At 35.1% G+C, this 18,087-nt stretch overlaps 1 protein-coding gene across 3 annotated transcripts in view; it reads left to right on the plus strand.

Annotated features, from left to right (window-relative positions):
* Positions 1 to 18,087, plus strand: part of PIK3C2G (phosphatidylinositol-4-phosphate 3-kinase catalytic subunit type 2 gamma) — a 301,036-nt gene that overhangs the window by 30,356 nt on the left and 252,593 nt on the right. For all 3 annotated transcript variants that reach the window (XM_060112830.1, XM_060112831.1, XM_060112832.1), the window contains exons 5-8: positions 2,408 to 2,510; positions 6,695 to 6,765; positions 11,068 to 11,131; positions 15,203 to 15,325. In XM_060112830.1, coding sequence (XP_059968813.1) covers positions 2,408 to 2,510; positions 6,695 to 6,765; positions 11,068 to 11,131; positions 15,203 to 15,325 — 361 coding nt within the window. The remainder of the gene's footprint in view (positions 1 to 2,407; positions 2,511 to 6,694; positions 6,766 to 11,067; positions 11,132 to 15,202; positions 15,326 to 18,087) is intronic.

An 18,087-nucleotide genomic window follows, 5' to 3' on the forward strand; every position in this document is an offset into this window, starting at 1 on the left:
TCAGAAAATACGTTAAAAGAAGTTTATCTAAGGTTAGAGACACAGCTAAAATAAAATTGACCTCATTTTTAACATAAATGTAAGTGTGGTGGGCCATTTATGTCAGCCTATAAAAAAAGTGCAATACATTCTTGGTAGCTGTTATTTTGTAAAAAGGGAAATAATTTTTAAACCTTTTTTGTTTTGCACAATTTAGTACAATTCAAATGTTTTCCCTTAGACTATATTCGTATAATGTAACTTTAAAAAAAAAGAAAATTTATAGAGGAAAAATTCCTTCCAAAGTCTGTTAATTACCCAAAATCTGATAATTACCCAGACCCTACCCCTGCCACACACCCACAAAAACAGAGTGAGGCAAAAGATAAGGGAAGAACTAGGACCTACTTTGAGAAGGGAGTTGAATTGACAGAATTAGCAAATAAAAATAGAGAATGTTCAGTTAAATTTGAATTTCAAAAATTCCAATTTTTCATAGTATAAGTATGGATCGAATATTATACAAAACATACTTATACTAAAAATTTTTATTCATTGTTATCTGAAATTCATATCTATTGGACATCTATTTTATATGGTAAGCCTACTAAGGGACATACATACAGGTAGGTAAAATAAGGTAGTTCAGGAAAGCAGTAGCCATATCTGAGGCTGAATTCACTGTACTGGAGTCCAGAGTCCAGACTTCAACACATTGAAGAAAAGGAAGTTTTGAGAGCAAGGTGGGTCACTGCCCTTAAAGTGGTTCCCAGAATAGGAAGAGGAAAACAGAATTCTAAGCATGGAAAGAAGAATTAAGGTTGGGGGAAATGAAACGAGGAACCTGAGTATATGTGATAGAATATGAGAATGGCCCTTGGAGGAAGGCAGGAATCAATGATTCCAGAAACTCAGGGAATACACTGGCCATGTCTTATGTCTGGACTCACAGTAGAAATAACTCAAGGAACAATATAAGAACCCTATGGATAGCAATGGAACAGGAATCTAGTTTAGACTAACGGGAGGAATGGGAATAGAAGGGGGAACACATGCTGTGAACACTAACACTCACCAAAATGGATAGGTGTTGGATTTTCTTAAAAAATAGCAGCTGTCAAAATAACATTTACAGAGAATATAGTAGATATCAACAGAGTAATGCTCTATTTGTCAGACATTGTTATAAATAGGTGGTCCCAAACATCTAATGGGTTTTCCAGATAAATGAATACATCACCTGAAGGGCCCCAAATTTTTAATGAGTGTTTTTTTCTCCTGAAATCTTTCATGTGTTTAACCAAAATCCTTAAGGTGCTACATTAACATAATTCATCCTTTTTAATGACTAGGTTACTATAAATATCAAAATTCAAATCTACAAAGATCATATAATAAAAGCGTTTCATTTAAAAGAAGTGGAATCAGATTGTATTCCAAACACTATGTGGTGAATCAGTAATTCATTCTGCTCATCATTTAATTTGTGATTAGGAAGTATTTACAGAGAGAGGAAGGGAGGGAGGAAGGGAGGGAGGGAGCGGGAAAATATAATTACACCATTAGAAATTTCTGAAATGTGTAAGGATATTTTTTGTTTAATCTGCTTGTCAAACTTTTGACGTAGACATAATATCCCAACTCTAAAAAGGAAAATACTGAGTTTCAGAGAGTTTAATTGGCCTAAGGTCACAAAGCTAGTAAATCTGTCTCTAAAGCCAATAACATTTCTACCACACGGCTCTGCTTCCTTGATACAGTGGTCCCCACAAACACTGTGACATCACTTAGACCTCCCAGAAGCATGTTGTCCTCAGCTTTGCGATGGCTGGGTGAAAGTAACTTTGAATATGTTAAGTATTCTTTATTATGTCTATTTTAAATGTGTCTAGTCATTTTCTAATGTAATGCATTTGAAAATACGTGTACTATCCTGTCATTTAAAACAATATGAGGAAGGATCTCCCTGGTGGTCCCATGGGTAGGACTCCAAGCTCCCAATGCAGGGGCCCGGGGTTTGATCCCTGGTCGGGAAACTAGATCCCGCATGCATGCCACAAGTAAGAGTCCACATGCTGCAACTAAGAAGTCCGCATGCCGCCACTAAAGATCATGCATGCCGCAGTTAAGAGCCGGTGCAACCAAAAGACATAAATAATAAATAAATAAAATATTAAAAAAACAATATGAGGAGATATATATCTATATACATATATTATATATATATACATATACATATTAGATAGATGATAGATAGATAGTAGATAGACAGGTAGATAGATAGATAGATATAAATAAAACTAGGGATAGATATAAAACTTTTAACCAGACTAAGTTTAAAAAATAAAAGCAAATGAAGTCAGGGAGGAGAACATATACTTGGGGAAATTATAGGAGGAAGTAACTGTATTTTTTCTTTCTCTTTCAGTGATCACTATTTGGGAAGCCACAGAATATTTCAGAAAAATAAATCTGTTATTCAACTTAATCTACAGAAAAATAGGGAATCTCCAGGAAAGTTATCTCGAAAGGTAAGACTTTCTTAGCTTTGGTTTCAATTAGCAAATGTATTATTTTAAGGACAATATTCCCATCCTTATGGATTGTTGCCATTTTGTGATTAAAATATGTTTAATGAATACATATTTATTTGAGTATATTTACTGAAACATAATATTTATCTTTATGTCTGTTAACAATTTGGACTGAAGCAATTACATGAACACACTATTGCAACCTCAGTATGATAAATCTAGTAGTCTCTTGAAAAATCATTTATGAGTAACTTATTAATGTTATCTTATTCATACTATCCATGAATCCATCAGGAAATGAATGGAATAGAAAAAGTGAAGGGGAAACCATGGAAGGAAGAAAAATAACACAACTCTTGTTCTATCTGAAGACTACGGTGGTGTCAACACAGTTTAAATCAGGACAGATTAATATTCATAATATATATAATAAAACTACTTAGAAAGGGATTACTGTGCTTTAATGACAGTTTCATGGTGTTAGATATAAATTTTATTCCCTGTGTGGTGTCTTGAGTTACTTCAAACCCAAATTGCACAGTATGCAGTAAACTTTGATATTTTAGCAGTTTTTATCTGTAGAGTCTTCCAATTACCTGCTTTAGGCAAAAATCCCATCACCCTGTCATTTACATCAGATAACAGACTTCCAGTGCATGACTTTTTTTTCTAGTCTGAGGTGCTTCATCATAAGAAGTGTCAGGTGGTGCATTAGGTTGCAATATATCTATGTGGAACATAACATAATGAGGCCAAAAGAGAGTTGTTTAGAAATGTCTTTTGGAACTGGTACCCAGTTCAGCCGGTGTTGACAGCTCCAGAGCCATGCATCTGAACTCTCCACAAAGGAACATTATAAAGTACAACTAATACCCTCAGTATTAATAAATCTAAGAGTCTTCAAATTGTCCTCAGTGTTGATGAAAAAGCTGAAATTATCATGTTTCATTTCAATGGTGGGTGGGAGAGAAAATGGATAATTCAAATTTCTACTCTTGTTTAGAAGTTGCATATTGTTAAAGAAAAAAAAACTATCACATTGGTAGTAATTCACAAATCACACATATTTCAGTTTATGTAAATTAAGGTTTATTCTGAAATGCATATAACTCCACTACTTTGATGTAATATGTATCCAGCATATATTTTACATCTGAAACTTTAATATTTCTATCATATTTACTCTTTACAACAATCCCATGTGTCAAATATTATTAAAAATAAGGACACTGAATCCCAGGGTGCTCATGACTTTCCTCAGGTCATATTCATGGAACTGGTAAGTAGAGGACCTTAGATTTGAGCCCAGTCAGTGAGTCTTCGCATACCTTATGTTACCAATTTATATTACAAAAACACTTAGAACTTATGGGCTACACTCAAAAGTCTTAGATGTGGTTTCAGAGCAATCAGTCAAAATTCGACCTTTATATGTTTTTTTGGTGTTGTTTTGTTTTCCACAGCTTTATCCACATACCCCAAAGTCTGGGCCATGATAGGTATTCAATGATAATTGACCACATTAAGTATATATTAGGTGCCAGGCACTGTTATTAGGGCTTTACATGTATTAATTCATAACAGCCCTAAAGCAAAAACAATAGGATGTTAGACTATATGATATTTAGTCTTTTACTATTAAAAACTCTAAAACTTTATTAATGTTAGTTAAGACACTTAAAATTTCAAAAATTTACTCATGATTTTGAAAATATTGAGGAGCATAGACATTGGTGTGTTATATCAAAATGATGTATATATTTCTATCTGATGCATCACACTTTTTGTTGTAAACTTTTAATACCCATTGAGTAAATTAGATTATAATTTCAATTGAAAACCTTGTATTTGAAGAAAATAAAAAATAAATAAATAATTGCCTTGTTTTATAAAATATTCTTTCAGGAATAGACATAGTATGCTGATTAATTTAATATAACTGAGAAAGTTTATCAATTTGTGACCCTTCTTCATGGTCTGAATTGCTATATTTAAAATAAATGACCAATGATTTTTTTTCTTTTATATATCTATGGTAAGGGAATGGTGAATGGTCTTCTCTCTTATTATTTAAAATAATGTCAAAATTATCTATGATTTTCATAATTTCAGCTGTAAGCTAAATTATGTAAGCTAAATTATTTATGAATAATTAAATTTTCTTTCTAGTAAAACAACATAAAATTGGCTTGATAATATTCTTTTTATATAATATTAGGAATATAATGATAGCTATCATTCTATTAAATTTATTGACACCATCAACTTTCAGTAGATATTTCAGAGTATTCTAATTGTAAAAGGCATTGCAAAGCTCAATTCATCTTAGATGGCTTTTCTATTTTAAACTCACTTCTATTACACTGATATATAGTGATTTAATTCATGTTCCATGAGATTATTCATAAAACATGTTGACAGTCTTTAGAAATCATCATATATTTCAAACTTTTTAAATTCCTGTCTTGATTAGAAGTGATGTGAATGGCTGAGACTTTTTTAAAAATTTTTTCTTCCTTTCTCTCAAGTTTGATCAAAAGTATTGCCAACATTGTAGACATTAATCGTAAAATTAAGATTTCTTTCTAGTTCAACAAAACATTCACAAAACATTTACAGCAATAGATTTCTGTATGAAAAAAAAGGAAAAAAATACCTTAATGTTTTTCTTAAGACAAAGGTATGGCCCTCACCTTTGGAGAAAAGTAAATTGCACAACTGCTCAAACTTTCCTCCACCCCTCAGAGATCCTTTAGATAAATTTTTTTTCTTGTAAGTCACTGTATGACAATGGATAATTCCCCCTCCCCTAAAAGTATCTCTGGAAGCCAAGTAAAGTGGTTTTTAAATGAATATGATTATGCTATTCAGAAAGATGCAAATAAGTCATATTATTTATAGGCTGCTTTGCTTTTAACTTCTGAAATAAGGCAAATGCCAAATACTACACTTCAAATCTTACTACCTCTATTCTGGCTCTGGTTTTCACTCTCTATTTTCCCTTCCCTTTCACTGTCCTCTCCATGCCTAAAGTTTTGCTTTCTCTACTGCAGAAAAATTTGTCTTAACCACTATGATACTTTCAGATTTCATCAGCCAGTGACTCTAGAGGTAAATTCCTACTGAGTAAGCCTCATGTTTTCAAGCTCCTTAGCATTTCTACAAAACATTATTTATTCATAGCATGCACTCAAGGTATTATAACAATAACCTTATTCTTTCCATGTTACTTAGCTTCCTTCTTCTTTCTCACAATACAACCCAATATAAAAATTAATTTACCTTTGACCTTAAACCATGTAAACATTTTCCTTCTGATGTTTTCTGTCAGAAATTCTAATAGGCAGTTTTAAAAATACATTGTGTGTGTACTGACATACAGGATTACATGCACCCCAGGCATGGAGGGACTCATTCAGCTGTCAAACTTAACGTCACTGTGTGGTGAAAAACTGCAATTATGATGGAGTATATTTGCATTTTCTGCAGACTTGCATAAGGTGTTCATGGATGCCCATTCCAGAAGAGCTAATCAAGGAGTTGTGAGTGTGTGTGTGTGTGTGCATGCATACATGTGGACCAGAGGACTCATATTTTAAGATGAGTAGTTCCTGCTCATCTTGGGAGAAAAATACAGTGACATCTGATAACTTCTGGAATTTACACCTATCCGTAGTTTTCTTTCATTAGCATAATTGAATGTTCATGAGATGGAAGGTTCTCTCACGCTGACGTTTTGGTGGCAAGGTATGGAAAATCTGAACAAAGGAGGAGTCCATTCTGCGTCTGCCAGCCAATCTGGCAAGCTGTCAAGCCTTATACTGCCACAGATTCGTGGCCTAAATGTAAAGAAAATGTGCACGTATGTGGGAGAACTGGTGTCTGAAAAACTGCCTTCCTGCTGGGAGAAATTAATGTTTGACCTTGGTGATAGCAGGATGTTTTTCAACTATCCGTGGGGTTTATCCTCAATCAAAGCTCAGCTTTCTGTTCTACTTTTGAAAAGAATGCTTATACAGTTGAGGAGAGTCTTATAAGGTCTTTAAAACAAAGTATTAAAATGATAAATGAGAGTTATCAAAAGAGGTGAATAAAATGACAGCAGGAAGTTATGGACCTATTTTTATCTGGTATTCGTTCCTATTTGCTCTATAAATATTAATATATTCTGCTGTCTACAGCATGAAGATGACCACAGTCAGTTTTATCTGAACCAACTTCTAGAATTTATGCATATTTGGAAAGTATCCAGGTAAGACATTTTATTCCTGTTCCAAGACTACTTTCTGACTGAGTTCTCAAGTGCCAAATCACAATATTTTTCAGTCGATTGTAATAACTGTCCTTTCACTAGTACTGTGGAAGCTATTGTACTTTTAATAGATATCTCCCTTTGGCAAATTCTGTTAATAATTATCTATTCTTCACAGCTATTCAGATACATCTGAAGAGCTGCTAACACCTTCCAAAACAATCTAACATTCATTTAAAAATATCTCTGCTACCAGTTATTACATTTTCAAGGATTTTTTTCCTCATTCATTTTATAAATTTGATTGTGCATGTGTCACTAAGCTCTTTGTATAACTGAATTCCCATAGTTTGAAAGTCACCATATCTTGCTTTAAATTCCTTTCTGGAACACCCTGAAAATAATTGGTACATTATAAACAGAGGAGTGTGACTTCAAATTGGAAAACTCAAGTGACAGCAAATGAACATATCCTAATTGAGTCTGATATCTCAACATATGCATGTATTATTTGAAAGAACAAACCTATCAGGAAGCTAACCTGGGAGAAGATATCAGTGCTACAGGGTGCCTTTATCTGGAATTAAAGTTGTTCTGAGCTGAATGATCAAAAAAGGGAGTGTGGGAGGTATGTCATAAATCTCTAAAGCACAGCCTGATATAAGAATCAGTTTAAATTGTTTTTAGTGACTATTAATAATAGCTATCACTTCCTGGAGTTCTAATACATTTTGTATACATCATCTCATCTAATTCTCCCCACAGCCCCATAACAATACATATTATCTTACTTCAGAATCAAGGAAACTGAAGTTCTGGAAAGGTAAATAACTTGCCTGGGGTTGGCCGCTCAGTTTGTTAGTAGTTTGTTAGGATTCAAATCAGGGCTGTCTGCAATTTGCAAAGGCCACGTTCTTTCATTAAACTATCGTATCTTTCCATTTTTTTCCCCTTTTTTGTGTCTTTCTTGCCCCCCCCCCCCAGTATTCGGCCTCGTACCATAAAATCATAGAATGGGTAAAATTTAAGAGGACTTTTGATATAATTTAATCCAAATTTTTACTGTATTGCTAATTACATGCATCAGACAGGTCCCCATCAAAATGGCATATTAAACAAAGGCTGTATTCCAAAATAAATTTATAAATCAACAACTACCACAACAACAAACGCAGGGCAAGTCATCAAACCTGACAAATTCTTTAAAAATTGGGGAATCCCTGGGAATCAGAGACCTGTTTTGAACTGTTCTGTGGAGGCCCGTGACTTGTAGGTGGCTGCTACCTGGGGCACAGAGAGACAAAAGGAGGCTGTGAGTCCCATAGGATTTATTTGCTCACTTTTCTTTTTTTACTGTATTTTTTTATTGAAGTATAGTTGACAGACATTTCTTCATTCCTTTTCTTCTTTTTGTTGTTCCTCCAATTGGGTAATTTCAAGAAATCTGTCTTTGAGTTTACTGAGTCTTCTGCTTGGTCTACTCTATCAAATTCTTCAGCTCATTGTATTCTTTAGCGCAAAGATTTCTGTTTGGTTCTTTCTTATGTTTTCTAACTCTTTGCTGAACTTCTCATTCTGTTCTTGTATTGTTATGCTAAGTGCATTAAATTCCTTTTCTGCGTTCTCTTGTGGTCCTTTGAGCATCTTTAGGACAATCATTTTGAATTTTTTGTCAGACAATTCTTGTATCTCCATTTCTTTGGGGTCAGTTGCTGGAAGCTTACTGTATTCTTTTGGTGGTGTCATATTTCCCTGATTCATTGTGATCTTGTAGCCTTGCAAAGCTGTCTGTATACAGGAAGCAGTCACCTCTTCCAGACTTTATGGGCTGGCTTCAGTACAGAAAGACCTTCACCTACAGGCGAGGGCCAACTGGAACGTGCTGTGACCCTGGGCCTAGTGGTGCCAGGCACCAAATGCAGGGTTGTGAGACAACGCCAGGTCACTGGGGTCCACAGCATCGACAACCGTGCAGTCCTTGGTAAGCACTGTGGGCGGGGGGGGGATCTGCAGTAGCTGCAAAGGCTGTTGCGATCCTCAGTGGTGCCCCCAGGTCCAGCAGCTAGGGACCAGGGCAGGCAGCAGTTGCTGCTGGAGCTGGTGGTGTACATACTCACAGCTCTGGGGGCCAGCTGCAGGCGGCTGTGGAGTGGCAGAGGCTAGCTGCACTCATATAGTTGGGGGTGGGGGACAGGGCCAGTCTCAAGGGTTAGGACTAACTGTGGGTGCACTGGCAGCTGCAGGGATCCTGGCTGTTGGTGTGCACTTCTGTGGCTGCAGTCTCCCTCCATGGGCACGTGAATGGCAGTGAAAGCCAGTGACGAGAGTCAGGACAAGGGTGTGCAGGTGCACAGCTTGGAGGCTAGCTGCAGATGAGCCCAGTGGTGCAGACCAGTGACAGGAGAAAGGGCCAAATCTGCCCCAGACACAGCTGTGGGGATCTTGGCCATCAGCGTGCACTCTCATAGTTGCCAGATCTCACCACAGATGTGTACATGGCAGTGGACGCCAGTGACAGAGGTCAGGCTAGTGGCATGCAGGTGCACAGCTGGAGGGGCTGTTGGAAGGGGTCAGTCATGGGGAATAGACTTGCACCTTGCACTTGAGCAGCCACTGAGGCCTGGCCTAGCTGCAAGTGTGGATCTCAGGGTCTGGCAGGGGCGGTGCAGTGAAGGAAAACAAAACCAATGAAATCTACAGGGGGTCTGTGGCAGCTGTGCTGGCTGTTGGTTTCTTCAGTAGTGAAAGTTACCGAGGCTTTCTGGAGAGCAGGTGGCTGGGAACCATGGTAACTCCCACTGCATGGCTGACGCTGGTAGCCACTGCCCTTCCTCCTTGTTCTAGCCACCTTTATCCATCTCAGCTTTGCTGGTCTCTGGGTGAGATGAAAGCAATGCAGGTCCTCCATGTAGTGTCCCACAAGGTTGGGGAAGCTGCTCATTCACCCCACTCCTCTTTTCCAAGAGAGGGGAACTCGTTCTAGCAGGGGATTTCCCTCTTGGCACTGAGCAGTGTTGGCCTGGCGGATGGGATGATGCAGGCAAAATGAAGCTATTCTCTCTTCCCTCTTTATGGAATTATTCTCAGGGTTTTTTTTTTCCCACTGTGTTGTTGAAGTTTCTTGGGTGGTTTCCTGAGCTCTCCCCCAGAGCTGTTTTTGTCCGTGGATAGCTATCCATTGATTTTTGTGAGGAGAGAGAGGCTGGGATCTCTTATTGAGCCATCTTGGTGACCCCCAGGACTTTGCTTTCTGAAATACAAGGCTGCTCTGCCTGCCTTCCTCAGACCACTTTATGATGTGATGAGACCAAGCGCTAGAGGGCACGAGCTTTGATTTCAGTGTCCCTCTTCTCTGACTTGTCTTCCTCTTAGAAGCTGGGCAAATCACATACCTTCATTGGTTCCTAGGAGTTTTCTATAAAATAGATATAATACCTAATAGAAAGGTGCTGAAGCACATGAATTCTTGAAGGGTTTTTCTTTTTAAATTTTAGGATCAGGTTTTATATAAAAGTCCTCCAGTAGCCAAAATCTTTCACAGTTCCTTTCCTACACTTCCATGGACTTTTACATATTCTATGCATTTTGTCTAACTAAAGTGGTAACTTAATAAAGACTGAGAAGGCAGCTACTGTAAAATATATTGGTGTGTTTTTAACACTGTGTTTTGTGTTGTATGACTGACTCTTCAATTCAATTCAGGAGTTTTCAGGACAAACAGGAAGGGAAAGTTAATAACATTTGGGAAAATAATTTTAAACAGTGAAGCAAAAAGAATCTCTGCTCAACTCACGTCTATTCCACTTAAGTATAGATAAAGCTGAAGCATTAAGAGAAGCTTAGAGAAAAAAGCAAAAATACCAGAAAACACAGAGGTTTAGTGTCAAAGACAACACCATCTATGATACGTATATGTCATTAATTCTAAAAGTAATTCTCTGAAAAGTTTGCATATTTAATATTTCTCAATTTATTTGTCATTATCTGCTTATGAATCCCTTTGTAACTTATATTTTAAATTAAGAGTAGTTTGATATAATGAACAGTCTTTCAGAGGTTTGGTTAAGTTGTCATGGATTTCTCTGGAGTTCTAAAGTTTTCAAATACGTTTGTAGTCTATCAGGTTATACCAAGTTTATAAGGCATCCATCTGAAATGACATTTAAAAGTATGTCAACAGTAATCCTTTTTAAACCCTGTTTGCTATAGAAACATGGACAAAGCAGAACTTGTGATAAATGTGCTAAAGTTAATATAAGTTTTCCTACACAACTTTAAACAAAGTTCTTTTTTTCTTTCCAGACAATGTCTCTCAACAGTAATCAGAAAATATGACTCCCACCTAAAATACCTATTGAAAACACAGGTATTAACTTTTGTTACTTCTTTAATTAATTCAATAAGATTTTATTAATTTTTTACTCTTTTTTCTAAAGCTTTGCAAGTTTCTGGAGATACAAAGATGAATAAAGCAGGGGGTCTACACTTGAGTGACTTTCATTCTATCATGGCAAAACAGACAAGTAAACAGATGTGTGTAATAAAATGTCATAGGTACTATGAAAGACCTATGTGTATACAGGACACACAAAAGAGGGTTATCAATTTTACTTATTTGATCTGAGTGTTGAAAAATAACTAAGCCAGCCAGAGAAAGAGCGTGGTAAGGAAAGTGGGAAGTAGGGATAACTTTAAGCATACAACAACATGAACAGAGCAGGTAGCAAACAGCCTGGTGTGATTAGGAAACTGTATGTACTTTGGAATGGCTACAATTAGGGTTCAAGGTGAGAGCCTGGAAAAAGACCAGATGAAAGGGACAAGCAGGAACCAAGTTATGCAGGGTCTTAAGGACATTTTATGGACAATTTAATGATTTTCTAGATTTATCAGCTGATGACATAGAGCCATTATGCAGGGTAGTAGAATGACAGATGGGTGACTATAGGACATTTCATTAACCCAAAGAAATGAGGAGGGCATGGACAAAAGCTCTACTATAGGGAAGGACAGGAGAAGACAGATTCATAACAGGTGAAAATCTGTAATTTAAATGATTTGGTGAAAAACTGTGAGTAATGAAAGAAGACAGTGTTTAGAATACCTCCAGATTCCTGGCTGCCGACTGACTGCATGGAGATGTCAATTAACTAAAACAGTGAAGATAGGAGAAGTTAGCTTGTCAGGGAATATAATGGATTCAGTCCAAGACTACTGAGATTTGGCCACCTATTGGGCATCCAAGTTGTAGTCACCATTAAGCAGATCATTTCTTATAGCTTGTTCTTCCAGGGAAGGATCAGTCTTCCACAGATAAAACATTGTATGATTACAGAAAATGAGGTAAGAGAATGTGTTGAAAACAAGACTCCTTTTTCCATTAAAAAAAAATGACTCTTGATATATATAAAAGGATACAGATCTTAAGTAACTACTCCTAATATTAAAAAACAGTAAAGGGTTCTGAAAATAATAAATTATATTTCTTGATGTAGATACCAAACTCATACATGAATTCCACATAAATATGTAAAGACATGGTGATGACAAATACACAGCTCATATTCCTTCCCAAATTGCAATCCTCTCACTCTGATTCCATTTTTCTTTCTTGAGCCTGGCCTGAATCTGGAAGATTAAAATGTGGAATGTGAAAAGAATTCACAATTAAATTAAGTCTCATAGAAGTGTCATAATTACTACTTCTTTGTCATAGTCATCCTTTCTAGCATAGAATTTGAAATTTACCAGGTACCCAGGGCACATTAAGACTTCATTCCTAGATCATTTATGTCTCTTGACTAGACACAGATATACTTTTGAGGTTATCATAACTTACTTATGGATGAATTTTAATTATCTAAATGTCTCAGTACTGCTCATGTATCATAGATATCTTTTTACAAACACACAAACACATGCACCAATTGTTGAGAATCTGTAACAGTTCTTAATTTCCAAATATAGTAGTTTGATCATACCACTTACATATGAAGCCTCCAATGTTTTCACTTTGAAAGAAACCATTTTTGAAAGAAACCAATTGTTCCAAAATGACTGAAAAGTTGGCAAAACATCAAAGAAATACTGTCTTTATATTATGACTGGCAAATAGTTATTATCACCCACATCTGAATTATTTTATAAATAGGCCACAGTGTCTGCAACTTTCCACATGAACTCCCCCCAAAACAATGAACTTTTTAAATGACATTCTTCCTACGAAGCATCAATAGCTAAATATCTAAGAAATGAGGACAGACTGTGATATTATCAATTCACAATTTTGCACTTTCTATTTGTTTGACAAGTGCATTAAGTAGCATTTCATCAGCCTTGAAAATAGTACCAATTCGAAGAATAATTTTTATATTTCTCAAACTTGGATTATTACATGATTTGAAAAAAAATAACAAGCAGGCTGAATAAATATGCCATGAATATTATTGAATAATATGGATAACTTATATTTCCAAATATTTTATTTCCTCAGCAATCGCTATTAACATATTTTAGACTTATTTCAGATTGGGCATCCTAACTATTATGTTTGTTAAATGGCTGATCTTGTAAGTAATTTACATAGAGCTTTTTCTTTGGGCACTTTTTTTCCTCTCTTCTATTCTACTCATAATTAAGGAATGTCTTCTGTATTCATGCTATATTCTGAATTCATCTCCAACATTTAGGAGAAATTAAGAATAGAAGAAAGAGAAAGAATTTTCCCCTAAGGTATTACTTAATGCTTACTTAGTACAAATTACTGAACTATTTACTCACTGGAATCAACAGAAATCAAAATCAGAACCATGCTCTGAAATTGCTGATGATCTAGTTGGAAAGACAGCATATTCACATAATGCACATAGAGTGGTGTATGTACAGGTTGCTCTCTTTGGGGAAAGCCCTATTTGTTAATACTTCAGTCTCAAATGTGGTACTCAACACTAAACTCCAGTTCAGATTATATATATGTGCTGAGCTCTAACTTTCTGGTTATGGAGAGTACACATCTTCTCATTTAATTTAATAATAAAGTAGCTCTTCTGGCAGCCATGTCACAATGTTGACTCATTGAATTCACACATAAATAAAACAACTGAGCTTTTTCCACATGAATTACTCATAAATTTTTCTTCCCATGTTATAACTGAGCAGCTGTATTTTCTTAATCTGTGAAAGATTTAAAATGAAACCCAATTAAGTTCATTTCTTTTTACTTTTAGCTCATTAATCAAGTCTGTTGACAATTCTGGAGTCCTGATTGTGTCTTTCAAAGTATTAGCCATTCTTCGTACGCTCTGTCATCAGTTTTCAGTGTTTATAAAATCTTATAAAAGGTACTGACAACATATTAAAAAGTTTTGATTTTTCCACAAAAGACACAAAGTGATGTTCCTTAAATATAATACCTGTTTTCTGTCTTTATATTGATAATGTTTTGCTAAGAAAATGATCTAGAATAAGTAGAGTTAAATTCTTTTTGTGTTATGAATTCATATCTTTGTGTAAAAAAAAAGGAAAAATATTTTTCCACCTCTTTTGAAATAAACTCCATTTTGAAATCCTCCATTGGAATGACTGTGATTCTGGAATTGATAGAGCTGATGTGTTTTGAAAAGCCAACATCATTAATGATACATATAAAATACATTAAAATATTATAGAGTGAAAGGTGATTAGCACAGGATTAAAGAAGAAAGGATACTTCTCAACATAGTTACTGGTAAAACACAAAAAAAGAATAAGGACAAAATAAGGCATTTTTTTAAATGAAAGCTAATTTAATAACATGTGAAAGCTGAGAAATAAAAAATAAAACAATGAAAAGCTCTTAGAACTGTGACCCCAAAATCTGTGTATAACTATCTTAAGCAAAGCCAGCAATTTTGATTTCAAGAATAGCTGGTCATTACTGTAGACCATACTTGTCATCAGTGATTTCTTTGAAACATCAGTTGCTTAAAAGACAATAAAATCAAATGATTACCAAACACCCCAACACCAAACTTCATTGTCCCAAATTTGTTCTGAACTCAGATTTTTAATAATTTTGCCCTCCTATACCCTGCTTACAAACATAGGTACATTCTGAAACTCTACATAGGTCTGCCATCAGTTGTCTTGCTTTCAAAGTATTTTGCAGGAGCCACAGACTTTCAATCTCTCTCTCTCTCTCTCCCCCTCCCTCCCATTTTATATCAGATAATGTTAAATTAGAGTTGATATATATAAAATACTAATAGTCCTACTTTCCAGCATTTACTTAATGCAAATTATGGCTTAGGCCACAGGATAACCAGTCTTGAGAACACTTTACATGGAAACAACCACATTGTATTCCATTTCCTCTTCCTGTAAAGAGAGGGAGTTTAAAGATAAATTAGTGTCCCCTTGATTGCAATAAATTGTAAGATGTCAATCTTTTCATCTACAGCAAAATCTGGATAATATTATTGAAGATGTTAAAAATATATGCATTGTTCTGGGATGTGTGGAGACCAAACAAATTACAGATGCTGTAAATGAACTAAATCTTATTCTTCAGGGAAAAGCAGAGGTAAATACACTCATTTATTACACAGTAATTATTTTAAACCTAAGTTCAATAATTAATTAAGGAGAGTGAAAGACTTTTGACTAACTAGTATATATGTGGTGTGTGAGTGTGTGTGGGTACAAGTACATTTCAATCATTTGCGGGTAATGGAAACTTAATTCTATTATACCAAAAGGATTTAATTAAATTAAAAGGAAATTTCTTATACCTTTGAAGTGTAACTACAATATAACCTTCAAGTGAGACTGAAATCAACTCTACAATCCTACCTAGATGAATATGCTTATACAGTAATATTCACAGGCAAGCGTTTGTATAGTCTATTAATGGCTCTCATGCACACCAGAGTATGCAGATGTAAGCACCCATGCTTGCATGGACAAGCACATATGCAGGAAAGAAGAGATCAGTTCCTGTGGTGTTTTCTGCTGAATCTTCAAGGCACACTGCTTCTATGATCTCACATTCTGTGATGATTTCCTGGTTTTTCAGTTTAAAAAATGAGTATTATGTGATTGTTTTTTTAAATCTCAGAAATATGATGTAGATTACATGTGATTATTGCCCAAGAAAAAGATTAGGACATCTGGTTACAACAAATCATTCAATCTTGTTATTAGTTTAGTACGTGATAAAGCCAAAAGATATGATGCTGCTGATAATAATAATAACTAATACTTGATAGTGCATTGCAATAACAGTTTCATTTACATATTACTTCATTTCACTTAATTTTTATTTTATTTCAATTCATCCTCACAGCAATACCTTGAAGCTGGTATTTTAAAGTTCATGTTAGTACTAAAATCTGATGCTTAGAGTGCTTGTGTACAGAGGATTAATAAGTGGCAAAACAGAGATTTGAATCCAGGCCTCTATACACACTCCAGTACATATGAAACTTCATGAGAGAGTGATTGCATTCATTCATTATCTGGATGGATAGGAACAGCAGAGATTATATTACCTTGAATGTGCCAGCCTTGAAATTTCAAAAAGATAGATTTAGAAAGTAGACAATTATACTAATATATATAAATCACCATGCTTACTTTTTCAAATAGATGACTGATAAAAATCAGTAATTTCTTAATGTTGGACTTCCTATGTCTTATTATAATTAGAATTGTGGGTTTTTGCAATTAGATGTAATAATGAATATAGAAATTTAAATACCTTATTTGCATTACATGAACAGTGACAGTGATAACTAAGGAGCAAAAGAGTTATACCACCAGAAGATTCTCCAACACTGGAAGTTAAGCCAGGATACCAAGGCAGTGAGAATTAACTTTCAACAAGGCATTCGTTTCTCTTAGATTATCACATTTTGGAGATATTTCAAATACCCAGAGCTGATTATAAGACACAAAGAGCATAGGGTCACACAAAGATGATTTGAATTCAAGATCTACAACTTTCTAGATGAATATCCTTTGGAAAATTAATTCATTTCTCTAAGCTTCAGTTTTCCTCATCTCTAAAACAAAAAAGAAAACAGAATTTGAAGGGTTCTTGTGAATATTAGAAATAACGTTAATAAAGGGGGCAGATGATAGTGCATCTTGAATGAGAATCATTATTACTGGAAGTTGTAGGGATGATGCTGGTGGTAGTTTTTTAGACTCTTCCTCATGAGGACAAGATGAAAGTTTTAATTCACACAAGCACCACTTAGGACCCTCTTATCTCAGGGCCATTGGTTACAGCCAGCTTCACAAAAATATGAGCCTCTGCTAGAGTAGGAGACCAGATCTATGAATGTGGACACATGTCTTTCCATCTGTTAAGACCACTTGGTTGTTCTTCAATTTTTATGTCCTGCTCTTGGTGAATCAGTAGAAACAAATTGATCAAAGAAGGAGGAAAATCCAATTTTAGGATGAAGCACTTCAAATGCTGTTAAACTAGTACTAGCTATAAAAAGCTTTACCTTTAAACATTCATTTTCTGAAACTCCCTAAAAGAATGAAAATGACAATTTTCTCAGAAATATCAAACTTTCAATATATCTGAAGCCAAAAGAATCCTTCAAGGAGAAACTAAGTATTGATATTTCCTAGGAAAGCTATGAACAATTATAATTATCAAGGGAAGCTCATATTCACATTTCACATTTCTTATATACTTATGAGCAGTAAATTGTATGTGATTATTCATGCATAGAAATGAAGAAAAAAGTTGACAATTAATAGTTTTATTCCATATATGTTAATGGCCAAAGTAAATAGTTCAATATCTCCAAATAAATGTCTACTCCAGATTCTACTTATTTTGAGGACACTTTAAAAGTTCACATATCTCACATCATTCAGATTTTTTCTCCATCCATTTTTCCATCCTATCTTAACTATAGGCCCACCTATATAAGGAAATTGGCACGAATAATAAGTACCTTTTACAGAATTTGTGCATTAACCAACTGTGGCTAATAATGCCAAAGTAGTTCAATCTATCCACCCACCATAAACCTAAGATTAAAGAAATACTGAGAAATATGTCTTCTGCCAACAAACTCAAAATTCAGAAGCTTTCCTTTTTTCTTGGCTGCATTTTTTGGTCAACTAGCAAGAGACTATTTCCTGCCATACATGGAAGTAATTAAGTATTTAATAAATGTAAGTTTTGGCAAAATGAAAAATTGTATCACAAATACAGTTGTACTCTGTCTACTGCGTGCTCCCACTCGGCACTGTAAACAATTTTCCATCCTTCAGAATTATATTCCAGAAGCTCACATATTTCCACTAAATACACAATAA

This window comes from Mesoplodon densirostris, chromosome 11, assembly GCF_025265405.1.
Source record: "Mesoplodon densirostris isolate mMesDen1 chromosome 11, mMesDen1 primary haplotype, whole genome shotgun sequence".
NCBI lineage: Eukaryota > Metazoa > Chordata > Mammalia > Artiodactyla > Ziphiidae > Mesoplodon > Mesoplodon densirostris.